Source organism: Ixodes scapularis, unplaced genomic scaffold (genome assembly GCF_016920785.2).
Source record: "Ixodes scapularis isolate PalLabHiFi unplaced genomic scaffold, ASM1692078v2 PGA_scaffold1__304_contigs__length_218370807, whole genome shotgun sequence".
NCBI lineage: Eukaryota > Metazoa > Arthropoda > Arachnida > Ixodida > Ixodidae > Ixodes > Ixodes scapularis.
This window is the reverse complement of record NW_024609846.1, coordinates 208,351,992-208,379,838: the sequence shown is the minus strand read 5'-3', so window position 1 is coordinate 208,379,838 and position 27,847 is coordinate 208,351,992. Positions and strand designations below refer to the sequence as shown.

The following is a 27,847-nucleotide window of genomic DNA, read 5'->3' as shown; positions in this document are numbered from 1 at the left end:
GTCCCGCATACTTCTACAACGTCCTCGTGCTTTGCGCGCTGTGTATTAGTATCTTCCATGCCCTCAGTTGAGGTAAGAGTTGGGTCCGATGCGGCTGCGGCTCTTGAGGCAGCACCAGTGGAAGAGCACCAGTTCCGACAGGTAGCCGCAGAAGGCGAGTCCGTGCGAGCAGAGCAGCAGGTAGAAGATGACGGCGAAGTCCTGGTAGTTGAGGGACGCGTAGTCGTGCAGGTGGTCCGGGTGGAACTTGGTCCAGCACGGCCCGGGGTCCGGGATCAGGTCCTCGTGCCAGTGCAGGTTCAGGCCGCTGTCCATGATCCACCGGACCCGCTTGAAGATCTCCTCCTGTGCGTTCAATCGAGAAAAAAAAAAATATGCCGAGTCACCATGGTGTTGTGAACGCGCGCCATGCGTGGAAGGGGTTCTTAGAAGATTAGGTTGTCGAATGAAAAAGTGATGATTTCGGCTTTTGAAACGTATACGTACGTCTTGATAAAATAACGAAGCAATTCTAAGATGCACCTAATCCATCTTAAAGGAGCTGTGCAACGATATTCAATTGGAATGTTTTTCTCTCTACACTTGCTTACTGGCACACCTCGGACTCAAGGATACTCACACGCAACACCATTGGCCAAGAAACTCCTTTGTTGTGGTGTAATTTCAAGGACAAAAGCGATCATTTTCATTCAATCTCTCCTTTGCAAAATTTGATGACGTAACTCGGGGATCGCAGTACACCCAAGTGACGATATTTGAATGCGGTTCACAGATTGGACCCGAGCATTGCGTGGGCACTCGACTTGGGCTCGTGACAATTGCTAGCTCGAGAAGCATTCGGGTTGTGACCCGTGTCCAATCGCTGCAACGACGACAACAGCCGAGCCATAACAATGTCTGGAACTCAGCGCGTGTCCTGCGCTTTGCCAACCCCTGCGCGTGGCTATGATCAACACTGGCGGCATATAATCGGCTCCAGATCACGTGGCCGCTTGTTCTGGCTGCGAGTTGAGGGGGTGAACGCCGCTCGTTTTTCTTAAATTTTTTTCTGGGACTTCTATTGCGTGGGGTGAAAAACGAACGCGTGTTTCATAGGTCATTAACGTTAGGGATCCGATTTAAGCGGTATTTGTGCACAGTACAAAAATTGTTGCATCGCTCCTTTAATTCATTCAACACAGGAAGGGTGAAATTAGTAACGTTCCACGTGGAGCCGCACCACCTTTTTTACTACGGTTGTTGAGGTGAATGGTATTTGAGGTGTTAGAGGGAGCTCCGCCCCATTTGTTTTGTCGCTGGGTTTTGTCGTATCGTTTTCTTTTAGAGCGCAGCTCTTAGGCGCCCGTTTCCGGCTTGAGTGGCGTCGGTGTCGCCGTAACCGTAATGAGTTTGCGCAACGCATCGGCGTTGCCGTAACCGTAACGTGTTTTCCTTAACCGTAAAGCGCAGACCACATGGCGCGTTTTTGCTGGATTCAGGCGCGTCGGCGTCAACCTGACGTCATTTCTTGCGCGCGGGCGCGCGTTTACGCGGGAGCGTTGGTTTCTAGCCGACCCAGAAAAAGACGCGCACGCCGCGGCGTCGAAGCGGCTCTCACCCAATGAGGGTCGGTCGAACTATCACGTGATCCTGCACAGTACGCTGTTTCGTACTCAGCACATTTCAAAGTGGTCAAAAGCATTTTTATTTTCCATATAAAAACTAAAAAGGTGTTTTTTTTTACACTCAAACCCGTTTTATTTACTTATTTGTTCATTTAATTCTCATTTTGTAGTTTTTGCGTCAACATTTACATCGCGTGTTGAGAATTCTGTTATCTGGCAACGCTGATGAGGCGCGGCCGGCGGTGCTTGGCGCTGTCTGCATGCGGGTGCCCCCGCGTCAGCTTCCGCGCGAGCGTTCATAGCGCGTCGCGTTTTCGCGTGTAGAAAAACGCGCGGGAGAAGGGGGAGGAGTAGCAGACAGGATGAGGAGGTAAGGAGAAGGGAGGAAGGATACACCTTCTCAGTACCCTTCCCCTCCTCCTCCTCAAGAGCTGCGCTCTAATTCGGCGTTACAGGGAGTGGTAAATGGCTTTCATTTTTTAGTTGAGATTATACGATGTTGCGTGTACCTTAAAGTAAAAAGAAACTCTCAAAACGAAAACAATCTCATTTCATACATCGACTCTGCTTTTGTACGTTTCTGCACTAATGATATCTCGTTCTATATGGTTGCGCTCGAGGCCCGCGTTCATATAAGGGCGGTGTGATCAGTACGTTTTAGGCGCGGTAGATAGCTTACAGGTTATTTAATACTTCTTTTTTAATATATGTATCACTTTCATTCCACTCCTTTATATTCTCCATTCGATGTCGCTTCTTTGGATCTCTGCGAATACCAGTTATTCATGGCAAAGTCGACGCGAACAATGGCCACGTGGGAATACCAACGAATAATGAGCCATGCAGTTTGCGACACAGGAAATGGCGGTGATTTAATCCTTCTTTGTGGTTCTTCGACGATGACGAAAATTACTTCGACACTCCGGCGTGATTTGGGGAGGAAAACCCCCGATTTCTGTGAAATTTGCGGGAAGTGAAGCTGGCACCTAATTTTATTTCATCCATGCGTGTTCATCGAATTCCTACGGCGACGATCTCGCCACCTTTTGCAAACACGGCGCTGGCTGACTTGCAGATGAACCTTGGCTTTCCAACGGTTTGAAATATTCGAGTATTACCATATATCGGTATCGAGACAAGCATCCAACACCGCGCTTATTTATCGCAATGCAAATATATATATATATAATTTTCTTTTTTTTAACCGCGAGCAGGTCATTTTTGTCGCAACACTTCGTTTTTTCACCGACAAATGTGCAGCTTTCTTAAATAAAAAGTAAATGCCGGAACGAAAAAAAAAAGAGTAGTTATGCTGAGACGTTGGGCGTAGTGTGGTTTTAAATTCTGAGCATTTTGTTGTCGTCGATTGTCGGTTTCTCAACGTTCGTTCCGTGCTTCGCGTTGTTTCGTATTCGCGACTTTGGCGACCTGAAGCCGCACTCGCAGTGCCCATGCATCATGCAAAAAGGTTCGCCGCAGACGTAATCACCGAAGTATCTGCGCACATGCCTCGCGCATGTTCGAAGCACGTCTGCTTGAATAATCTCCGCAGAGTTTTATTTTTTTTTCTGTATCATGACAAAACCATTATGCAGGGAACGTACAGTGCGCTACAATATGAATAATATGAATATAAATCTTTATTTTGTTTCATCCCTGAAACGGGGGACCGAGACCAAAAGCTGCTCCAGCAGCTTGACGGAGGTCCTGGCCCTTTTCACAGCAGGCGATTCCTAAGCAATTTCAAAAACGAAGAAAATAGCTACATTGAGAGAAAGAACACTATTTTAAATGTACAGACCATAGATCAAACAAAAACGAGAGAAAAAAAAATTGATACATTCATTGTGGTATACAGTGGTACAGCGATCCGTATGCCTTAGCCGTACCTATAGAAACAACCCTAAAATAATGCTCGTACCTCTGCCAGCGTCATTGCATGAATATCAACACCTTTTAAAAACAATTCATTTTAAATTGGTAATTTAGCGTGTATAATATAATGTATGTGATAATGAAACAAACGCACTGGTAGCGTGTGGCCGAGGCGGTGGCTGGCGGGGGCGCTGCGAGCGCTCCGGGCAGTTCCATTCTGCTTCGAGGGGAGGACGCTCACTCGGGGCGCAGCCAAAGCGCGCGCTTATTGGTTTCTGCTGAGCCCCGAGTGAGCGTCCTCCCCTCGAAGCAGAATGGAATTGCCTGGAGCGCTCGCAGCGCCCCCGTCAGCCACCACGTCGGCCACGCGCTCCCAGTGGGTCTTTCATATTGCGGCGCACTGTACATTCCTCGAACAGTGTAAGCAGACAGTTTTTCGTACGATGTATTGGTCGTGTGACCGGGGGCGCAATGGCGCCTGTCAACGTGGCTGTCATCTGGATCGTCGACGTTGTAATTAACGAGGTTAGGTCTGACTCGTGACTTTAATTTTGTTACATACGAGGGAACGAGAGCCATTGGTTCACAGTTTTATGCCGGGAAGGTGTAAGCGAGCATCCTCGTTGGGAAGTCGACCATCTACGAAACTACTCGAAGACATCTAAGAGTACCCGAGAGAGTCATTTTCTGCAATCTGGGAAGGAAGCTTGGCGTACAGCGAGGCTCAATATATGGGAGACCAAACAGAAGACAGGACTGTGGTACAGAGCAAGACTCACACCGCGTTACCAATATCGCTGAAAGTTAACAGGCAGTTTTCCGGTGTGTGGCTATCACGGTGGAAGCCGCAGCGAACGAGGCGTTGCACTCGCCTGCAGCACGGGGTCCATGGTCTTCCTCACGTAGAAGACCATCTTGATCTGGAGGATGCGCTTGCGGCCCAGGTGGAAGAGCCCCTGTCCCTTGAGCTCGACGTCGTAGCAGTGTTGAGAGACCCTGGCAAGCAGCGAGATGCGCTCCATCAGGAAAACGGCCTTGCGCTTGAGGACCATGGATAGGTATGGCGGCGTGAACAGCTCTTCGCCGTGCACCTCTTCTTCGTGGTCGTACTCCTCCATCATGCGCAGCACTTTTTGGAAGGCCTGGCCCTCTGCTTCCTGCAGAAAAGCGTCGCGAGCCTCACGTTGGCTAGTCACGTGGACGAGTTGCACGTACAAGCATCAATCGACTTTCCGATATGGTTGACTGAAACAGCGAGGGGATCGTCTACCGGTTGCTCTATATCTTCTGAGGAAGGCTAAGCCGGCTTACCAGGAAAGTAGCTCGAGCACATTGCGCGTGCGAGAATGCCTCCCTCACTAAACTCGATTGCCGCCTTCGTACAGAGTTAAACACATGAGCTGCGTGTTACGTTATAATTGTGGGTAGTCAAAGCAAAGTGTCCGGTGGACGCGGAATATCTTACTGGGGATATTCGGTTGCAGGGTTATCACAGTTACGCTAGCCTTATTTCAGTGTAGCCTGGAAATTAATTCTCAACCCAAATGCGTGGAAGGACTGCTATGCCATCGGCTGTCGGAGTTGAGACTTCTAATGCGACATAGCCATCTTATAATCTGCGCTTCAGAGCAACACGTCAACCGTTTGTTGCTTAATTATTTGAAACGTTGTCTCAAATCCACGAAACTCGTTTCCGTGCTACAGAAATATTGAGTCCGCAAAACGATATACCCTTAGCTTCCTAACAACGTATCCAAAAGCTCCGATAGCCGCATTCTTGAATCGTGTAACTATCTCCAGTTGCGCCCGTTCTGCACTAGACAAGACGGCGGCGCTCACGAAGCAATCGAAGAAAGAGAGGGGGAGAGAGAGAGATGTTCATTATATATGATAGGATTCCCGTCTATGAGTGGTGTACTCTGAGATGGGGAATCGGTTGATACTCTGAAGCGTAACCCGTTTAGCGTCTTTATAGTGAGGCTACAAGACACGCACCCTGATGACTTGGAGGAACCCCGCTGCCTCGAAGACCATAGGCTGTATGTCGGGATGGAGGGCCAGCTGCTCGATGGTTTCCACGCGGTCAGTCTCCTCCTTGAGCATGAGCGCCGACTCCATGTAGCTGACGAAAGTGTTCATGAGCACGACGATCATGAGGAACCAGAAACCGAAGAGCAGCCGCTGCGAGTGGCTCGTGAAGTTGAACGTCGAGCTCTCGAGGAACACCGACGCCACGAAGGTCCAGAAGATCCGCGTCAGCCGCTGACGACGCTGCCGGATGCTCATCTCGGGGTTGGACAGCTGTAGGGCAAGAGCGGACGCACGAGAAATTCAGCAACTCTCACATAGGTTTTCTTCTAGCAGTTCAGGGATTTCTCTTGAGCATCTTTCGTTTTTAACCCTCCCGCTGTCGGCGTTATATTGACGTGCTGTCACCCCGAGTCTTGTCGAAGTTATTAATGTGGAATCGCATTCTCGTGGAAGCTAACTGGATGTCGCTAGCGTCCGTAAGCGCGTGCGACGTGCACACCGGGAGGTACAAGGAGTCTGCCAGCTTCCAAAAGCTCTCGAAACAACGAGAAAACAAGGGGAAGTGAATTTAAACATACGTGTCCTACCTAGGCACTAGAAAGAAAATGTAAGGGAAGTTCAGCGTTCCTTTTAAGACCCGTCGTCGGGAGTACTCCCGGAGGTGTGCCCAAACCCGGAGGTCTGCCCAAAAGTGCCCGTGTACTGACCAGGTATTCTGCGACGACGGCCACGGTGGCCACGAAGCCCAGGAAGCAGAGCAGGACCATCCAGACGTGCAGGTCGAAGGCGGAGATGTAGCCGTACACGTTGGACTTGTGCTCTTTGGCCACGCCGCTCAGGATGATCATGTCCTCGTCGGTGTACGGCGGCGACGGGTTGGCCACCATGGCCTCTCTCTCGGTGAGCACGAACGGCCCCAGGGCCAGGTCCGCCTCCTGCGCGTCACGAGAGCGTCGTTTCTGGCAAGAATACAACCAGAAGCTCCAGAGGTCACACTCGAAGAAGCATCCGTCTTCAATGAAAACAGAACTAACCAGAAACTAAGTTCTTAGGACACGCTGTCACAATCTTTCCCGCAAAAAAAATAAATAAAATAAAATAAAATAAATAAATACGCTGCGAGATTCAAACAGAATCACGTTTCGAAATCGCTGAAATGAATATCCCTGCGGAAATACAGTATTTCTCTAATTACTATTATTTTCTTGTTTGGGGGGGGGGGGGGGGGATATTTTGTGCCGTACGTTTTTTTTTATTGAAGATAGTTTTTGTGCTGTGTCCCTGTAGGTAAGAAATCGATAAATAATTAAAATGTTGGAAAATAATTTTTTTCGTGATTACGGTGGTTGTTTGTGGAAAGAGAATTTCATTCCCGGCCAGGTAGCAATCGTAAGAGCGCAGAGTGACCGTAGGGAAGTCAGACTCGGATGGATAGTTGGGCACTGCAACGACCGGGCGGAGTTACCTCGAACATTGCCGTTTCTACGTTGCGTAGCGGCACGCATTCCTTTTCCCCGTGGTCCCGAAGCCTCGTCGCAGACAATAATCAACGTTCCTCCGAAGTTCGTTCTAGATGACGTGTTGAAACGTGCCGTTGTTATTTTGCTCGTTCCATAGAAACACATATGCGTGCACGGAATAAAAAACAAGAAAGGGGGAAAGAAAGCCTGCTTTGAAATGTGGAGGCTTTGTATACTCGCATGGCTGCTTCGCGGCGCGAAATTGGTCTCTGGGCTTGGCGCGAACCAATCTGTTCCCTGTTTTGTTATCTTCCTGCAGTGCGACTTTGCGGAAGCAAAGCGAATTGCACCGCTGGACATCTGTTATTGTTTTCCTTTTCTCCAAAACTTCCGACCAGCACCTGGCGCCTTTCTGTGTGCACGACCACGCCTCCCCGAAACCGCACTGTTAGCCGTGCGTGTTGCCCCGCGTCGTCTACGAGCCCGTCCGGCCGCAACGGGTGCTCCGTTTTAAACGCTCGATGGGGCGCTGGGCCCGGCGCTTACGTTTCTGTTTATTTGTCCGATCATGCCGCTCCAGCTGCCGTCCGGCTCCAGGTTGCCCCACTTGTGGTCCGACGGATCCACGAGCTGGTATCTGCGAGTGGGCGTCCGCGGTGGGATTCCCGAATTGGCGTTACGTTGCTTCGCTTCTTGTTCGCTTTTTCCTCCACCACCCCCGCACTTTACAGTGCAAGAATGTTCACCTCTTCGAGAAATTTCTTTGTTTTCCTCCTCTTAGCAATGTGAGACCTGACATTGTAGCGAATTCGCACGATCTTAAAACTACAGTCCTGAACGAAAGAAACGCGAACGACGCAGTGAAAGCCTCTCTAAAGCACTGGATGAATTCTCGCCCTCGTCGCGCCACTCGGCGGTTGTCAACGGAAGCTGTCGCGCAGCCTGTGAACATGATTCACTCAGTAGAGAGACTGATAAAGTATTGTTCTTTGCTTGTCATGAGGCACCTGTAATGCGCGTGTCGTATTGAAAACCCGACTAAGTCGCGGCGATTAGCTCTGCGTGCATTGGAAAACTGAAACAAATCGGTTCGAATTCATGCATCGAAAGTGCCGGCCCCTTATCACCGTCCCATCGGGCCGGGCCATGGGTCGGGGCTGGTCAGGGAGGCGCGCCATCGGGCCTGATCAGGAAGCCATCTCATATCTTATCTCATCGGGCCGGGCCCGGCCCGGCCCGGCCCGGGCCCGGGTCGGGTCGATCAGGGAGGCATCCCATCCCGCCGGGCCGGGACGGGATGGGAAGTTTTCATTTCTTCTTTTTGTCTTTAAGACTTGCAGCCATTCGGTCTTTCACCACTCACTTGATTCCCATGGACGCGAGGATGTAGTCGATCATGGAGCCTGTGATGCCCTTGAGACGGAACGTCCCGTCCTGCTGGTTGACGGTAAACACGTACGGGTACCACTGCAGCGAGAAGGGAGGGGTGACACTATATAGAGCCACTACACAGGGAATTTTAATAGATAGTACCGATATCGATACCCGATGCTACGCCGGTGCCTTTGCGCACGCATGGTACGGTCATCAGGTGTCGTTATTGGAGGTTTCAGAACGGTCCACTAACTCTCCAGTAAGAAAGTTTTTGCGCTTCATTTGCCGACGTTCCTCTGCCGCCGCTCCTCGACAACTCCGGCCTATGTATCCCCAGGTGGCCAGTTCGAATCCCAGCTGAGGTGCCCGCAACTCGACCGAGGCTTATTGCGGAGAAGACGCCGTGTAACCGAGATTACGATCGCATGTGGAGAGATCCAGATACGGATCCCCAGGCTCGGGGTGACACGGTTTTCGGGTCGTTGGTTCTCCTCTGACGTTCCATGCTGGTGTATACTCGGCGAGAGCTGCGTGCTCGCCGGACCACTCAACCTGCTGCCTACCATCACCTGTCTCCTCTCTCTGCACGTGGGTATGGGCGGGAATCGAATCACGGGGCGAAAGATAGACGTATGGTTGCTCCAACGAGCATGCTGTAGTTTCCACTGAACCAGCGCACATGAAGGCTCCCTACACTGAACTGTCCTAAGGGTGGACGAAGTATTACAATGCTGCATCTCTCTTGCGTGTTGTAAGCGCAGGCTTGGGCACCGAAACTTAAAGATTGTAGAGTTTTCAGGTCGGTTAACGACGATGTGGCCGCGAGGCAGTGCTACGCGAAACTTGGTATGTCCATCTGTATGAATACATTGATGTATTTTCTCAATAGCATCGTATTTGATAGTTCTTTTTAATTAGCTTAATTGCTGTCGATGTACCAAATACTATCAAGTGGTCTGATCGATGGTCCTCCGTGTTGCAAGATATTCGAGGGGTTCTTATAAACTACCCGCTTGTTCCCAACGACGTTGCAGATCGTGGTTGTGCCTGCACAGCGGAAGACATGGGATAGCAAATGTAATAGTCCAGTTGAGCGTCGGAAACGACAAGCTGTGAGCGATGCCGTGCGCTAATTTGGTGCTGTTCTATATGCGATTTCGTATGTTGCGTGGTGAGCAAAGGATGAAGCCGTCGAACGAGGACCATGAAACACGCGCTTTGAAGCACGGATACTCCGAGTTGTGGAAGGTCTTTAATGACGTGCGCCTGGCTGAGGAAAAGGCCTCTTTGATAACGCTTCAAACACCTTAAAAGACGCAGATGAGAAGTTTATGATTAGCAAGCGCGCTGCCTAATCACTTTTAAACCCTTATACTCGTGTCCCACTAGAGCGACAGACAGAAACAAGAGAGCGACAAGCCTCAAACCAGAGTCTCGCGATTCGAGAGGCTTTGTAGAATAAAGGAGGCTATGCTGAAACACGAGCATCATGCGCGCGATGGTATCTTTGGAAGGCAGTCGCTCGTGCTTACTTCACGAGCACCGAACGACTAAACGCCCGCCAAAGGCACCATCGCGAGCATGCTGCACGGGTTTGAGGCTTGTCGCTGTCTTTTGTTTCTGTCTATCGCTCTAGTGGGACACGGGCATTACGCGTCGTTCGAAAGTTTCTTTCTCTCTTTGTTTTGGTAATGCAGGTGCATTGACATTTAAGTTTGTCGTCGTGAACGAGTGCGATTCTCTATTCCGAAGTTGGAGAAAAAGAGCACAAAAGTTGCTACGGTGCTTCCTACGATGGAGTGACGTGATCTGTTCCTCACCCCGACGTTGCTTAGTCTCAAAGTGGTGTTCCGATACTTGGCAGCCATCGCTGGGACTCCGGGGTTCGCGCCTTCACGACCGACTCCGGGTGTCGTCTGCTGCAACTTGTGCGGGTGCTCGGACCTCGACCGGGGCTCGTTCTCTCCCTTCCACCCTCCTTCTCTAGCCCGTGTCCTCCGAGCGCCCCCAGTTTCGCTCCCGGTAAAGCGGTTGCAACCTTTTCGTCCTTTTGTGAGCGGTAACAGCGAAAAACGAAACATCAGCGAGTAGTGGGTGGGTTCGTTGTCGGCACGATCGTTCGTGGCTTCTATTTTGCGAATTGAGCACGACTTGGTGTGGGCGGGCTGCGTCGGCTCGTGGCGGGGCTTCGCCTGAACTAGCATAATAAAGATGAAAAAAAGAAAAGAAAAATATTGCAGATGTTTGTTGGGCGTTGTTGACCACGAGCCGAATTTGCATTGGTCGGCTCGCCTGCGCGGTGCCATGCCCGCGTTGAAGCGGGGCCCGCCACGTGTCACGGCGGGAGCTGTTGCTTTAGGAGAAAACTGACAGCGCGATGCAGGCTACGTCCCCGTTGGACCAATCGCACGTCTGTCTTTCACCACGTGACCACGTTCCTCCCTTCCCATATCCACGCGCGGAGAGCGGGGGCAAGCGACGAAAGGGAGGTGTTTGAATGGTCCGGCAAGCGCCTAGCTCGTACCGCACTGTCAGCTTTGTAGGGCTGAACGGAGCAGAAGCGTCTTCCTAAACCGTCGTCGTGTGTGCGTGTCCCAAGAAGCAAAAATAAGTGGTCTCCATGTCGTGATCCCAGATACGATCTAGGTGTTCGATTCTGAGCTGCTGCACGAAGCCGATGAGAAACCGTCACGACATGGCCGTGTTTGTTTTTCTCGATGTCGAGGTCTCGAACCGATTTGGGAACCTCTTGGGCGACACAGATGCGCACTGGTGGCCCCGTGGGGCCTGTTTTGCTTCTCTGTGTTTAATCGCTCGCTACGTTGGGTCGCGTCGATGTGCGTGTAGTTCTATAGTGGGGACGATGGACAGCGTGTACTCAGCTCGGCACTTTTAGCACGACAGCGGCGCTTTCTCGCGTTTACTTCCAAATGGCATTGACGGGCCTAAGTTGTACCGCTTAGGTGCGGTTGGCCTGGGGGGCGGGGACGGGGAGGGTATGGTTGGCCTGGCAGACGTCCCGGCATCCTCGGATCAAGCTCCTTCCTAACGTCCGCAAAAAACGGCGTTCTTGAAGGTATGGAATGCACGTTGCGGAAGCACTGTGGAAGCTTTAACATGCACAACGTAGTCAACTGGATAGCGTGTTCCGCTAAGTCACATTCAGGAGTGGGTAACTTTACGGCGAGCCATTCTGCCGCAAACTGGCGCTGCTTTCCACGGAGCTTCACAAACCGCCACCAGACGCAATGTTGAAATATGTTACTTCGTTTCAAAATTAGCTTTCTGGACTTCTCTGCCGGCAGCTGAGCAACATAATTCTAGGTATTACTGGGCTGTCGGCACAATGTAGACCACATCTAAGCAAGCAAGTGCAGACATTTCGTTTCCGTGCCCCTTTCACTTTTTTAGGGCTATTGAATGCTTGAATCTCAACGGAATTCTTTCCGGTTGTACATCCGGCATGCACAATCCCTCGAAGCATGACGGTGAAGAGTTATTGGTGCGAATCAGCCGTCAGTCAGTCAGACGGACATAAAACAAAATGAAAAAAAAGAAACCACGATTATCAAGATTGATTGTGACACCGTGAGAAGAAATACCTGTCCCCCTCACCCACACACCCCAACACACACACACACACGTACACACATACGCATCTAGTCCTGGAGTTCTAAATTTATATACATATTGTTACGGGTGCCGCGTTTTAGAGCGCAGCTCTTAAAGGCCCGTTCCCGGCTTGAGCGGCGTCGCCGTCGGCGTAACCGCGCGGTGCATTATGGGTAAATTTCCCCGCTAAATCTAGCGGAAAAAATTTCCCCGCTAAATCTAGCGGAAAAAATTTCCCCGCTAAATCTAGCGGAAAAAATTTCCCCGCTAAATCTAGCGGAAAAAATTTCCCCGCTAAATCTAGCGGAAAAAATTTCCCCGCTAAATCTAGCGGAAAAAATTTCCCCGCTAAATCTAGCGGAAAAAATTTCCCCGCTAAATCTAGCGGAAAAAATTTCCCCGCTAAATGTAGCGGAAAAATTTCCCCGTCAAGTCTAGCGGAAAACTTTCCCCGCTAAATCTAGCGGAAAAAATTTCCCCGCTAAATCTAGCGGAAAAAATTTCCCCGCTAAATCTAGCGGAAAAAATTTTCCCGCTAAATCTAGCGGAAAAATTTCCCCGCTAAATCTAGCGGAAAAAATTTTCCCGCTAAATCTAGCGGAAAAAATTTCCCCGCTAAATCTAGCGGAAAACTTTCCCCGCTAAATCTAGCGGAAAAAATTTCCCCGCTAAATCTAGCGGAAAAAATTTCCCCGCTAAATCTAGCGAAAAACTTTCCCCGCTAAATCTAGCGGAAAAAATTTCCCCGCTAAATCTAGCGGAAAAATTTTGGTCACGTGACCCAGGGGGTCACGTGACCTGGGGAGTCACGTGACCCCCTCCCGAGGTCACGTGACCTCTGAGGGGGCACGTGTTTGCCCCCACGTGACCCCACCAAGGTCACGTGCCCTCGGGGGGGTCACGTGACCCCCCCCCCCCCAAGAACACGTGGCCCTCAGTACCCTCCCCTCCTCCTCCTCAAGAGCTGCGCTCCAATTCGGCGTTACAGGGAGTGGTAAACGACTTTCACTTTTTTTTCTTCAGATGTTTAAAGGAGCACTGCAAATATAATAAACTAGAAGTAATAACCCACTTATTCTTTCCCATAATTTGGAAGCATCTCAAATATTGTCTATCGGCGTGTTTGGGTATAGTTATTAGTTGAGCATTAATGTACCGCAAAAAAAAAGAAAACTGCAACACATTAAGGAGGCGTGTGTACATATGTCTGATTGCATACAACCATATATATATAAATATATTAGTTATGGCGCCTACCTTCTATATGTTTCACAGGTAGGCAGGAAAAAATTGTTTCTATTCGCTCGCGAGGGGCGCTTCGGTTTTCCTCGCTATGGGTAGTGCGCGTGTTACTCACGCGGTGGTTTTAATTTTCATAGTGCACGGACGCTTGGCATTGTGCGTGCTTGTGCCAGCAGAGGAAGTGGAAGTGTTCTCACTCTGGGTTATGAAAACATTCCACCAGGCGGCGCTACCCAAACTTCTCGCCGCGAATAGGACCTAGGTGTATGTTTATACATGCAGTCCACGACTTGGTCGGCCTTAACGGACCTCTGGTGTCTCGGCTGTAGATGAGCAATTTAGCCAGTGCGCTACAACCCTTATCCTGGGGTCTTTAACGTGCACCACGCAGCAGTGATACACGACCGCACGCCGGTACGATGCTCATCCAGATCGAAACGGGCAGGGGTGGGGATGGAACCCAGGTTCCTTAGGTTCTGCAGCGCGAGCTCTAGGGAGTATTACTGGCGGTCATGACTGCGTGCGCGACTGCTAACTGAGCGCGTGCTGATGGCGAGCTTCCAGATTGCCGAATGGCTTCACGACGCGAGAGCTCGTCTTTCGAGCTTCCCCACTCACTCCCAAACGGGCTTTTTCTACGTACGCTCTCTCCACACACAACATGGCGGCTAAGTTCATTTCTGCTGCTCGGGTGGCATCTCGAGAATCGATCTGGGGGAGCCGTCAGATATACCAGTTTTTTCCTATCGTCACGTGCCCTTCAGACAGGTCCTATCCCTTAGGTGTCTGTCGGGGAGCTTTTATGAAATAGCCAGAAAAAGGCCGTAAAAGTCGGTCAATTTACGTACGAGTACATGAAAGGATAAAACATCGAGGACGGGGGCGGAAACGGGACTTGTTTCATGTTTTCAGTTGTTACTGCCAACGTTTTTCGAGCCACGTGTCGTCCAAACTCCAACTGCTTTTTTTTTTTTTTGGTCTTCAGCCCGGTGTTTTTTCTGGAAGCTGCCATCTTCATTTCAAAAACGACTGAACTTCGCCTCCGATTGCGTTCGCTGGGCCTCTCCTTCGCAAGGACTTGCCTCATCCCCGTGTAGATCGGGTATTTGGGTTCTGGTGCAACAACTGGACTCCATGCTGCCGAGTAATGCAGAAAGAAGTTTCTCGTGAACTTGACGCGATGGAAAGAGTGCTTCCCTCTCAAATGGAAGAAAAAAAAAAAATATTCGTGCGGGTATTCAGCGCCCGAGCGGGGCACGGGTTCATCATGGATGCAGCTGCCAGTCTCCATCAAGCATCGTGAAAGAAACTGCTCGAGGAAGTGAACGCCTCGTGTTGAAAGACGTCCTGTTTCCGTCCCGTCTTCGGTGTTTTATCCTTTCGTGTATTCGTATCTATTCACCTACAGGCTCGTTTTCAATTATTATTGGGTCAACTTGAAAAAGGTCCTTTCGGTTGACATCCTGTATCTTTTATGAGGTTTATTTTTTATAGCAACCCCTCGGACCTTGAACCGTGTTTCTGCATACTTGGCTTTTTATGCGTGCGTATCGAGGCATGGGGGGGGGTTACGTAGTATAGATACGGGGTACCCCAAAACGTGTGTAACGGCAGCATCCCTTTCGTCCCCGGGGGCGCGCGAGTGCTTGTGTTATTGTGCGGGGGGGGTGACGTGTACTCCGTCGAGTTGCGGCAGCAGGCGGTGCCCCGTATTCTGCCCGTATCAAATGCGGTCGCGCCTGTCTGGCCGCCGAATGCGCGAGCATTGCGACGGAGAACTCGAGCGGCTCGTCGCTCGCTGCTGCGATCGGCGTGACTCACTCGCTGTCTGCCGCTGCCACGCCTCGCTGGCTGGCGCCTCTCTCCCCCGCTTCCCCCCGCCGTCCGACTGGGTCGCCGTTCGACTCGCCGCCCAGCTGACAGTGGGCTGGAAGCAGTGCGCCCGCCGGACCAATCAACAGCCTCCCTTTCGTCACGTGACCTCTCTTTGGGACGTGGGTGCTGAACTCGTCGTAACCCTGAAACGGCGACTAGGCGTACTACTCGTTTAACGAGGGTGCAGCTTTCACCGTATACTGTCAGCGGGGCCGAACGGCCAACTGTTGACGTCCATGGGAGAGAGAATGGACTTCCCCAGAAGCTCTCTCTCTCGCGAATTATTTTGCCGTCTCTCGCCCTTTGTTACCAGTTGTCTGCTCTCGTTGTTTCGTTGTGGACAGTTGGTCCACTCGCGACTGTGACTGCTTGCTCTGTGTGGTTTTGTGGTGTTTTTGATTCGATCAATGCTGGTGTGGCCGGCGGCGGTCGGCCCGTTCTCTGCGCTGTGCAGTCGATACAGTTGCGCGCCCAGCTGGGTCATGGGAAAGCCGAGAGGAAAGTGGCGAGGCTTTTGCCGCCCGCTGAGTCACCGCCGTGTGTGTGTCTTTCTGGGCCGCCGCCGCACGTAATAGCGCCCTGCATTTCCGCCTGCCGCGGACAGTTTTTTTCGAGCGTACTTGCTCCTGTTAAGCGAGATAGGAAAAAAGTAAAAGACGTTAGCCGCCGCCGGTGCCCAATTTTGAGATTTCGTGTATCGCAAGACCACGTTTCATGACAGCTTCCTGTTATCGGAAAGAGAACACCGGATGCCAGTTATGCTTCGAAGCAAAAATCGCGGAATTTCTCTAAACGTAATGTTGTGAAGGGATGTGGAGCAGTACATGGAAGTAGGAACCCTGAAGTCATTTTCTGTCGATGAAATGAGTCCACTACCTGTTCCTTGTTAAATAAACGAATTTCCAGGGATTTTGTTGGCTCGTTCAGGTGAGAAATCGCAATGAAAACTGGACCGCTATACCGGAACCATGTCTTCCTTTTTTTTATTATTCACTTTTTGACGAGCATAGAACTGTGAAACTGTTCAGAATTGCACAGCACAGAATTGCACAGAATGCACAGGGGCTCTTTTCAGACCCGAGGAAAAAGTTTTTCATTTAACACTTATTCACTAGTTTGCTCTGTACAGGTATGGTGGCTAGAGAGTTGGGTGTGTCGAGCGGCGGCCGGCGCGCGGCACCCAAAGGAAATCTGTCGCCAGGAGGCGCCTCGGAAGCCCTGTATGCTATCCTACCGCGGCGTCAGTGGCATTTTGGCTGCGCTGGGGCCGAAATGCGCTGCGTGCGGACCTTTTCCCGGCCACTTGTCGGCTGTGTTTTTTTTGCAAAATTAATTGGTGTGGCATAATGAATGTCTGATAAACCTGGATTCGATAGTCGACTTGATTTTGGAGCGTCGACGAAGGTAAATCCGCATTTGAAGTCGTTCTCTTCTCACCGCAACGCTCACGGGGTAATATAAAAAATAAGGCAATTTTTTTTTAATTTTTTCTTGTGTAATATGTTTTCAAAATACGGGAAACGCCTGCTAAGGTATCAGCAGCCGTGACGAAATTTCGCGTTTCAAGCCGCTGTGTTACGTCTATCAAATGAATCGACGCTGAACGGCTCAGGCATTTTAGCATTAAAATATGTGTGAGGACGCTGGATACTTCTGGAGCAATTCCCCTGTGATTCAAGAGCAGACATGGCTGGCGAGAAACAACGCGAAAAGTTGTCATGACACAAAGCAAACAATGCATTTTTGGCACTTTACACGTTTATGCAACGTGAGAAACTAGCAATGAAATACAAAATCGATTTTAAAAGAGAGTGAGCGAAGTAACATATTATACATCATAGGGTGTTTATTTATAACAAAAATCGGCGGATGTTTATCGGAGTTTATTTATTTCACCAATACCGGTGCTTTTTGGTGAATTCTCTCATGCAGACGCTAAAAACGGGGATCATCGGGGGCGGGGAGATTGCGAATGTAAACCACCGCTGAAGACGAAAAACATTCCAAATTTTATTTACGTCTTTTACACAACCTCTTTTACACGGGATTATTGTTGTATATGCATGCATACATTCCTAGGCTCGTGTCTGTCACTGACGCCCGCTCCTTCCTGTTGACGACGCGAAAGGTCAGCTTCATAAAGTCGTGCTGAAAAGTGCATGCAACCAGCTTAAAGGGATGCTGAACCGAAATTCGGATTTCAGAAAATAAGGCCGCAGACAGGGTTGGGTAAAATACATCTAAAAGATACTTCAGGTAATTAAAGTACAAAGTAAATGAGACGTGATGTACTTTAAGTAAATTTGTATGAAATACACTGGGAACAACGTACTTGAAGTAAAGAATTATAAGTACAATGTACTTTCAATGTATAGTACAAGTGTTTTAACACAATCTTTCATGATGCCCTTCCATTCCCCTATACAGTGATTTTTTTTTAATCGGTATGCATTGCCCAGGGGTAATCAAGGATGCAATGCCTCAAAAACAGCGGCGAATATTTGATAAAGTCAAGTGGCCACAAAGTAGTTTTTTTTTTTTTTCCAGGAAGGAAGCCAAATTCAGAAGACCCTCTTCTGAATTTGGCACCCCTTGCACTGGATTGTAGCACCCAAGGGGGTTAATGTAATAGGAGGGAGCATGACGTCAGCCCCATAGCTCTCATAGAAAAATGTCCTAATAAAAAGAAAAAAAAATGCGTGTGCAAGCGAGCTGGTGGTAATTAATCATAACGTGACATCTGAGATTTAGGAGCGAAAAAAATTAAGGAACTTTCACATAGAAGAAAAAGACAAAAGGGAATGTCTCAAAACATTGTGACCTTCTCCTTTGTTGCCTTTTTATTCATCTCGAAAGTTTGATATTTTTCAGCACCACAGTCTCAGGTGCTACATTATGATTAATTTTGTTCGCATAATATTTTAAACCTTCCCCTTGCGCTGATCGACCGAGAGGTAGCGAGAGTTCAAAAAGCTACGGGAAAGCCGCCCCCAGAACAAACGGAGCGATGCGTCGTCTGCTTATGTTTCTGGTGAGAGTAGAATATCCCTCCCAGTATTTCTTAGGAGTTGAGAAAGCATCATTTCGTGATAAAAATTTAACAAAACCAAATTTGGGGAATGTACTTTGAAATTCGGGAATTGTACGTTCCTCGGAAAGTAGCAGAAAAAAAAATACAGTACATACTCAGAGAATGTACTTCAAGTAAAGTACAAGTTTCCTAAATCTAATTTAAGTAGTAATTTAAGCGCAATGTACTTCAGTACATTGTACTTAAAGTACTTCCCAACGCTGGCCGCAGACGTGTTCAGCAGGACGCTACGAGCCCCAAAACATGACTCATACAGCGATATCTCGAACGGATCGAGCGATACTTTAGACAAGTATCGCTCGATGTACCGCTTGTCGAAGTGAAGTGCGCACACCACAGAGTTTTCCTGAAGATGCGTGTCTCCCCTCGAAATATTCCTGTCCCACTGAGAGAAGAGGACTGGGTCCTTCGGGACGGTGAACAACGTGTGTTTTTCTTTTGCAGGCCTGTAGCTTGTCGTGCATCCTGGAACGAAGAGGTGCTTTGCTCTCTGCTTTTTCTTTACGCCGGAGGTTGACGGGGCAATGCCCATGGTCTCCGCGTGTCACCTGACTGACGGGCATGCAGGAACGGTTAAACAAATTCACACGAGCGCTAACGAACAGATGAAAGCGGGCATGAACTCGTCGCTACCCGCCTTGCCGCACGGAAATCAGTGCGCCAGCTGCGCGCGCCTAGCATACAGGCTGATTAGAGCGCCCCTGACGGTGATTTTCCAAACCGGCCGCGGCGATGCATGGGAGAGCCGGCGCGCTCGACACACCCAACTCTCTAGCCACCCTAGTACAGGGAGTGAGTCCGGCGACGCGAGCACCTGCTTCTTTGGCTCGTGCTCGCGTCGGAAACGAGAGAAGCATGTGCCAAACGCACCGCAATCCAGATTGACTGAAAACACGTGTTTTGCGTTAAAATACATTGATGTTTTCTTTTTTTTTTTTTTCGATAGCTGGCCTCAGTGTATTTTCTCGTCATAAGCAGTCACAGGCGTTCGGAAACTTCGACGTCCCAGGGAACTTTCGGTTCATAAAGAGAATGAACAAAGGCCACCTTAAAGGGCCCATGAAAAGAATTTTGGGCTTGTATACACGTTTGCAAGAAAGGCTCCTGTGCGCTGCCATTTTGAGTGATGCTGGCGGCCCGTACCGTTTCCGCCATGCTGGGGTGCGCGATGACAAGATGGTGCCGTTTGCTGCATCGCCGATGGCTTACGTTAGCGGCACACTTACTGTCTCGGAACAAAGGTATCCACACAGAATCGTAGCATCACATATTGTAGGACGGGCATCTTCAAGGGTTGGAGCTGATTCTATAACGATCGCAGCCTCTGTTCCTGCATGTTGTGGAAGCCAGAGCTGCCTCGAGCGCAGCCATCGTTGATGCGAAGGCCATGCGACTTGTGGCGGATTCTGAAGAGCGCTTTAAAAGACTTTAGATCTTTTTGAAATTTTTCGATTTGTTACCAGTTTAGGCATTTTATTTAATTATCCGTGCTCTTTCGCGGTCGAAGACGACACGTGTACGTTTTATAGTTATTTTTAAATTTCTTTCTGCGCTCAGTGGTGTGCGCTTCGGCGAGAGACGCTTGGCAACATTGTACGACAACCAGCGAACGTCCTGGCTGGAGAGTACGTCCGCCTCACCTTGGCGCGCGGTTCGAGGTTAAGCTGGGATCCCACTTGCAAAGGTGTATAAATCACTTTAGATTAAGATTTTACGCAATGCGCACATCGTTCAGTGGGCCAAAAGAAAAAAGGTAGAAAGTCAAAAGCCTGACTTTCGGTACGAAAGTTTGAAAACACAGCGGACTATTTCGTACCTCCTCCCCTTCGTAAGCTCTCTGCCTTTTCACTGTGATACATTCGCGGTTCCCAAAGCGCGTCACCGGGTCCAAACGCACGTCGCACGTTACCGGACCTCCCTTATGCCCTTCACCCCTAAGCTGACATTGCGGTGGAAGCTACGGGCTTACCCGACCAATCAGCCGCCTCCCTTTCATCACCTGACCTCATTCTCTGCGCGTGGGTATGCGCGAGAGAGCGTGATCACGTGGCAAAAGTGTGGCTGACCCAACGAACACGTAGCTTCCCCAGCACTGTCAGCTTCGGGGTGAACGGGTTGGGGAAAGCAACTTTTGTCTGAATTTTTAGCGACGGGCTAATTAATCTTCTAGGGGGATCATGGCTGTGTCCGGCTACAGAAACGAGATTCCGAGCAAGAGGGGACTCCCCTCTTTTCGTCTCCTTGAACTGTTTGGTAGAATGCGCGATTTATGATTTGAGGAGGAAAGCTAAACAGGAAAAAGTAGGAAAAGTGTTTCATGACCCCTTTAACACAGCTGCTTGAAATAACGATGAAACGTTAAACCACCAATTCTCCTGGTGGACGCCAAAAGGACGAAGAAGCGCAGTATCTGTTACGTTTCGAGTATTCCTGTGAACCAACTTGCCTCCTCCAAGATGTAATATTGTACATCCGAAGGCGCTCGTTAAATCTCCCAACTTTGTTTTCCGTGTGGCATTTATGGTTTTTAGCCCTGGTGACATAAGCAAGCTCGACTGGCTTGCAAAGACGGAGTTACCGGAATTCGCTGGGTCGCAAGCGGCAGTTCCATGTTTGTAAACAAACCCTAACAATGTCTGGAACTCGGCGCGTTGCCAGCGCACATATCTGTGATACGCATTGGCGACATACAATCGGCTTCAGATCGAGATAAGGGCGTGAACGCTGCTTGTTTTTCATTATTTTTTTTTTCTGCGACTATCACTGTGTGGCGAGGAAAACTAGTTTTCATAGGTTATAAACGCCAGATTCATTAGAAGCGGCATTGGCGCAAAGTACAAAGATCGTTGCACCGTCGTTTTAAAGTTTATGCGGTCGTGTTACCGCACGCACATGTGACGGGCCGAAACGGCGCGTATCCGTAGAAAACTCTGTAATCATAAACAAAACTTCCCAGGGTTGACAGCACTCACGGCTGCCTCGTTTTAGTCGTGGAATAACTAAAAGGAGAAAAAGAAAACTAATGGCATTGTTTGGAACATCGTCGTGTCTTGCTTAACCATGACTCCATGAAGCTTGGGAGGATGCTGGACACGATTTCACGATCCCTCGAAGTCGACGCGGAAATCTCTCGCACGTCCTGTGCGAGAGATCTCAAAGATGCAAATCAGTTTTAGCGCTGCCTTTTATTTGTTTTGTTTCTCGCGTGTTCCGACACGCAGTCCCTACTCGTTCTTTGGAGGAAGGTGTCGGCGAGCCTAGTGAAATTTCGCGAAAGCTGGTCTGTCTTGTTTTTTTTTTCTCGTGTCTCGGGATGTGGTTTTTATTGTTCTTTGTTTCCGTCGCCATTCCTATCTTCTCTTCCCCTCCCCTTGGATGCTATTACGAGACAGGCTCATAATAGCACCGGCCGGGTGAGGTAAGGGATGAAACGCTTCGTTCAGCATTTCGGGTTTTGAGCGTTAGTTTTTTTGTTTTTCTTCTTTCGTGGTTTTGAACGAATTCGTCCGTAGTGGCATTGGTTTTTTTGCTGCGCGTGTCAGGCAGGATCTATCGTTTACCTGAAGAAAGGGGCGCGGTGTAGTTCCGAACAGGCTTTTTTACGCAGTTTCGTTACCCTTTCCTATTTTTGTTTCCGTTATCGTTGGTTTCTTGTTTCCAGCTTTTTAAGGCAATTGGTTCCGGCCGATCGGTTGCACAAAATTGTTGCTCAAAACTTTGATTGCCAATGCAGGCTTTTGGTCACTGAACTGTATTTTACGGTCGCTCGATCACCGCGCCACACAATGCTCTTTTTTACTTCGTGATTAGGCGGGTGCATTTGCCCCTGCAGAGATGCAGAAGCTATCTGCGGGACGACTTTAGCGCGAGCGCGGACGGCATAAATAAATATCGCCGTTCCCCCTTCTTTTTTTTTTTTTTTTTGTTAGTAATTTGCATTTTACGGTTTAAAGTTCTATACGGCCCGCAAGTTGGTCTGCTCTTAGCGCGCCTCGTGCACTCGTTTACCCCCAAATGCGCGATATGCTTTTTGTTCCCCCCTGACCTCAAGCAACGACGACACGCGCTTGGCTGCCTCGTCATCGCGCTTTCTCTATGTTGTGCTCTCATTGGAACGCTGCCCCTTGCGTTCCAACACGCGAAAGACGCATTTTGGAACACTTGCTCGCCGCATTGGGACTATGCTTCATTTCACACCAAGCAGGGGTGGAACGGCTGCGCCATTTTGCGCCATTTTGCGCCACACGCATTTGTCTACGCCATCCTGCGCCATTTTGCCTAAACTGCGCCACAGCCAATACCTCGCGCCATTATGTACTAAATCGCACAACGTGCGCCAAAAAAAAAAAAAATTGTATTTTGTCTTGGTTTCGGTTTCTATCGACTCGATTGGCAACAATGAGCGCGTTTAGCTGAATCAGCTTTGCAATCCTTTGTTCTGTTTAATCTCCCTGTGTATCCTGAGTTGAAAGCGCGTGAAAAAAAAAACAAAAAAAACCCGGGGGTCCGGACGTCAGCCAGTTGAAAACAAACGAGCGAAATATTCCTTTTAGTACTTCATCGTTAGAAGTGGGAACCGCATTCCCGCAACATAAATCGTGATTTGATAGAACTAAAACGCGGTCCGATCCGAAACCTTGCCGGCCAGCAGCTCTCACGCGAACGGTATATGTGCTCGGCGTACTTTGACCATGCTCCTGCTTGTCGCTTCGAATACGATAACTCCGTTAATCGTAGTCCGCTGCTTCGAGATTGAGCTGCGCAATAGTATGAACTCTAAATTTGTTGCTCTGTTCCTCCGCGCAACTGCTCGTCCGTTTGCTTACGCACGTCACGTGGTTCGCACATATAATTACTATGTCGAGCACGTGTGGGTGTGCTGTACGCAGTGCTGGTTTGCATTTGGAGCAGCTGAAACCCACTCAGAAATTATCAAGGACACTATCTTCAGAAACATGGTACTTGCTTTTTGGTTCTTATTAAAGCTCACAAAGTTTCAAGTTTTCGCATCTGTTAAACTGTTATCCCATCTACCTATAGTCCGTTGCAACTTGCAACCTAAGAACGAAGGGCGAGGGTAAGACGGGCCGGGGTGGAGAAAGCAGAGGGAACGCTAAACAGAGGAGGTTTCCCTCTCTCTTCATCTTTCCGTCTGCGTCCTCTTCCCCGGCCCGTCTTACCCTCGCCCTTCGTCTTAGGTTGCAACGGACTATTGCTGCTAAGCACAATTGAAATTGCCCCCACGCTTGTCTAACACACAAGCTGGAGGGCAATGGCAGCTGATCTGAGCTGCTCCTAGCCTGTTTAGCTGCTCCCAACATGCTCCAAAACAGCTGTTCCCGTGGCCGCTCCCAAGTACATTTCACGAGTTCCACCCTGAAAACGTGAAACGAAGGAAAGGGGATCAATGTGCAGGACGTGTTACGAATATGTATATGTATGTATATGTATATATATGTGTATGTATATGTATGTATATGTATATATATCTCGAGGAGGGCATTTCGACGGATCTTTTGGGGCGTCCGCGTACCGACTCGTCGAAAACACAAATTAGAACTGTGCCTCTCAGGTTTTCGGTGCCCGGGCAGACCTGCTCGCAATGCACGGGGTCGCATGGGATCCTCGCCAGCACCCACTGTGGTTGTCTAAACACGGGCAGATAGTCCGATAAGAAGGGCGCAAGACTTCCTTCGGTTACGTGCTCGGAGTACAATCCGCCTGCAATTGCGAGAAACCCGTGTGTCGAGGGGACGCCGAAACCGCTTCGACTCTGCCAAACTGCGGGCTGGATTGTCGGGTGTTGCTCCCGCCGAGCTTCATCCGCACGACGCTCCAAACTTTCCCTTTGTTAGATAGCAGTGCCTTATGCAACGTCGTGGGGTTTTGCCGGCGCTGTTTCTTTTGTCTGTCCGCTGGTCGCTTTCCTTCCTCTCGTGCCGGCCGTGCGTTCTTAGTTGCCGCGGCGAAATCGTCCGAGTCGCTCCATCAGCCCTGGCGTTGGCAGGGGCCGGGCTTCATCACCGACTCCTTTCGCCGGCCCGCGTCGCGAGAGAAGCTTTCCTTCCTTCCTCTCTTCGTCTCTCTCTCTCTCTCTCTCTGTCTGTGTTCCTTTCTTCTCCATTTTAGCCACCCCTCGTTTGAAATTCGAGGGTTTCCACCAAGATGCTGCACGTCTCCGACACCTCTAAAGTTTTGGTACAAACTCGCTGCCTCCGTGTAGCTGTTTCCAGCGTCGGATTAATCCCGGCAACACATCTCCGCAGTAGAAAATGTTGTAATTCCGTAAGCATTTTTTTTTTTGTATTGTAATTTATGTTGCTCGGTCCGTTCCTGCCGGACTGACACTATGTCGTTTAGTCAAAACTTATTTTCTGCCCCGGTGGTGAGGGATTTGAAGGTGCCTACTGGGTTAGCTAAACGCTGGCGCACGTGAACCTACTTTAAACGTTTGCTGCAACGTTGCTCAAAGGCAGCGATTTGTTTGAGCGATTTTGTTTGCTCCGGTAAGCCTATAGTCGGTGACGGGGTAAGGGCTAACTCCTCCCACCCACTTCTGCAACCGCCTCTTTCACCTTTGTCCGTGAAGGCGCCCCACGTTCGTCGATCGGGTGAGTTGTCCCTCGACGGGCTGCGGTTCCAATCTGCCGGCACCTTGAAGCAACTCCTTTAGGACTGACATGATAGGTTTATCGCATACTTACAGCAAACAGAACGTTGAGTCAGATTCGGGGTCCCTCCTGTAACAAAAGAATCTCGCGCCTTTATATAACGTTCACCCAAGGGCGGGTATGAGACGTCCGTCACGTAGGCCGGGTGGCCCACATGAAGCGAGCCGCATCACGTGTCGACGGAGCGTGCCACAAGCGCCGTTCGGGTGAGGCATTCGCGGGCCAGAGCTCGGGTATCTTGACCGTAGGCCGAGGAAGCGACGGGGTCTGTTGTCGGCCGCATCCAGTACGGTAGGCCAAGGCCGGAACGTGATGCCGAGCACGTAGCACCCCCGAAAACTACACCAGCGTTCCCCGGCGTGTGGGTGGTGTGGTTGACGTCATCACAGTCGGCGCCGTTGCTCGGTGTTGCGTCGAACCCGGGTGTTCCGTCGCCGGATGCTGCGTCTTGAACAAGCGGCTTGAACAATGGCCTGGCCTAGCCTTGCCGCCTCCAGCCACGCGCTCCATCCGTGTCAGGAGCTCCGCACAGGCGCAGTCGAGTCGGACACACCCCTTTCCACTTTAGTAGAGCGAGCGAACGCTGAAAGGAGGTCGCCTCCTCTCTAGCGTTCGCTCTGCAGTGCTAAGGTCGAAAGGGGTGGGAGGTGTTTCCCCTGAATTCTTTCGTCCGCCATGTTGGAAGAGCGAACGATAGCCATACCCGGGGAAAGCTTTCAGTGACAATGAAGAGAAAGCTTAGGGTGGGGAACAAAGCCGACGGCTGTGTATTATCGCGCAAAGTAGTTTTCTGACTTTTGTGGTTTCGGTTTTAGTTTGGGTTTTGGCGCGACGGATACGCATTTGCAGTGCATCTCATCGTACGAGGATCGCGGGTAGTGCTGAACCGCAGTCGCCGAGCATGCGGGCATATCCGCGTCTCTTTCACTACGTTTCACCCGTTTCTACGCACGAGCCAACGTTTTGTCTGAAGCACTCGAACCGACCTAACTCACGTTGTGGTCGACGTCATCGAATTCTATTGGTCTTGCGTAAGTATGCGGCGTCGATTTAAGAAGTGTCGCGAGATTCATCGGCGCTGCAGCTTTGAGGTCATTGGCTACGTGTAAACTCTTTTGGTGCCGACATATGATAGCGCGGGCGCGATGTACCGAAATCGGAGCACGCACACTCGACGGCACGATGTGACATCCAATCTGGATCGCGGCGCACGTGATTGCTTCTCCGCCAGTACGGAGTTGGCCGCGAAACGAAAAGGAACGCGATACTCTGGCTGTGCAAGAAGAGCCTGTGAAGTTTGAGGTGTGTCCGCGCCAGTGGGGATTGGTCGCAGAGTATGCTATTTGGCCCCGTTCAGTTGACGACAAACATCCCGGGACCCTTTCGGTAAAGGTCGTGGAATAAATCCACGGGGAAATTCGGGCCATCCGATTGGTTGACGCGCTTCCATGTACGTCAGCCCCCGTTCACTTCCCTGACTGCAGGCGGCGTCACCGCTGGTGTACGGGTAGGAGCGGGAAGGGGTGGGCGAGGTTTCGGTTAACGCGCTTTAGTGGTTCCGCCGCCCCGCTGCCGACACAAAAGACGATCACCGTAGTGCCTACGTGCGAAGTCGCTTTCCCAGCCCCTAAACGCTAGACAAACGACACGCCCGCTCGATACCGCCAATTCTGTTGTATAACCGAGAGGGAGAGAGACCCCTTCGTGCCACGTCTTGGGCGGAAGTCGTCCGCCCTCCCAACTTGACCCTAGAGCCGGTCGAGGAGGAGGCGCGCACAGCTTTCCGCCCAGGGGACGAAGATGACGGGGAGGCGGTGTAGCAACCAAGCAGTCCGATCGTTTGCCGTATTTGTGCCCCTGGACGGCTCCATTGGCGCCGGCTCGTCTCGCGTGGCGGAGCGCCCTTTCCGGCAGGCGTCACCGAGGAGGCGCGCTCGAGCGTGGCGTCTTCGAACTCGCCGAAGAGGAGCGCCCTTCGAGCAAAATATACGCTCGTTTCCCCTGCCTCCCCTTGTGTGTGGTCTGCGGCTGGCTTTGGACTGTTCTTGGCTTCTTGGTCGAATCTTGTTTGCCTCGTTTTTATTTCTGTTGGCTGGGCTCGACGTGGCCTCGACGAGGATCAGAAGCTTGATGAGGAGAAATTCGTTTTTCGGCTAGATCGGGTGACTCTCTTCGTCTGGCCGCTGTCTCGTGCCTCTCGCGAATGAGAGCAATACCACCCAAATGACAAGCCCCCTTCCCCCTTAAAGGGATGCTGAACCGAAATCTGGATTCCATAAAACACGCGGCAAGAGCGTGCAACGGGGTGCTACAAACACCAAAACATCACTCATACAGCGATATCTCGAACGGATGACCGTATTTTTCAAGAAAAGGAGGCGCATTTGGCAGGAATGTTGACGTAATGTTTCTCCGAGAAGGAGAGGGAACGGCCTCGCGTCTTCTCCGCCTCGCGGCCTCAAGGGAACGAAGCGAAGAGAGGAGGAAACTAGGTATATTCACGGTCACGCGCCTCGTCGGCCTGGTTCAATCTCGACCTCTCTCTCCAAAAATACGGCCGTCCATTCGAGATATCGCTTCACGAGTAGTGTTGTAGGGATTGTAGCGTCCCGCCTACATCTCCTGCATTATTTTTTCTGAAATCCAAATTTCGGTTCACCATTCCTTTAAAAAAAATTTTAGTGGGTTTCCGCAGCGCCGCCTGTGCTGAGAGCAAGTCGTCCGCTTCTTGCGCAGGAGTAGCGGTGACGTCAGAACGACGCCGGGCTCTCATTGGCTGATCGAGAAAAAAAATAGTGGGTAGATCTCAATGCTAGGTGCTTTGAGGTCTATCCGCTATTTTTATTCAATACGCCAATCAGAGCTCCGTGTCGTTCTGACGTCACCGCAACTTCTGCACATGAAGCAGACGACTTGCTCTCCGCGTAGCTTGCGTCCGAATTATCTCAAGCGCGTCTCGCACTACAGGTCTCACGACGAGTTCGACGCTGGACGCGGCGACGCCAGGAGGAA

General features: G+C 50.3%; 2 protein-coding genes across 2 annotated transcripts in view; one reads left to right on the top strand and one right to left on the bottom strand.

Annotated features, from left to right (window-relative positions):
- LOC8039459 overlaps nucleotides 1–27,847 on the top strand; it is a 115,061-nt gene that overhangs the window by 24,080 nt on the left and 63,134 nt on the right. The window lies entirely within an intron of this gene.
- LOC8039460 (glutamate receptor ionotropic, kainate 2) lies at nucleotides 64–8,399 on the bottom strand. The gene is made up of 6 exons (XM_040206270.3): nucleotides 8,334–8,399; nucleotides 7,517–7,607; nucleotides 6,218–6,445; nucleotides 5,475–5,780; nucleotides 4,352–4,636; nucleotides 64–345 (listed from the first exon to the last, which is right to left on the bottom strand). The coding sequence occupies exons 1-6, from the start codon at nucleotides 8,366–8,368 to the stop codon at nucleotides 64–66; spliced, it is 1,227 nt and encodes a 408-aa protein (XP_040062204.3). The 5' UTR covers nucleotides 8,369–8,399.

What these genes read in the sequence shown, in the direction of transcription:
- LOC8039460 (XM_040206270.3), bottom strand. Translation starts at nt 8,368, where the DNA reads ATGATCGACTACATCCTCGCGTCCATGGGAATCAA. An exon ending in CCGTCGTCGCAGAATACCTG is followed by an intron (nt 5,781 to 6,217) that starts GTCAGTACACGG and finishes CTTGCCCTACAG; the next exon opens with CTGTCCAACCCCGAGATGAG. An exon ending in GGTTCCTCCAAGTCATCAGG is followed by an intron (nt 4,637 to 5,474) that starts GTGCGTGTCTTG and finishes GCTTTTCTGCAG; the next exon opens with GAAGCAGAGGGCCAGGCCTT.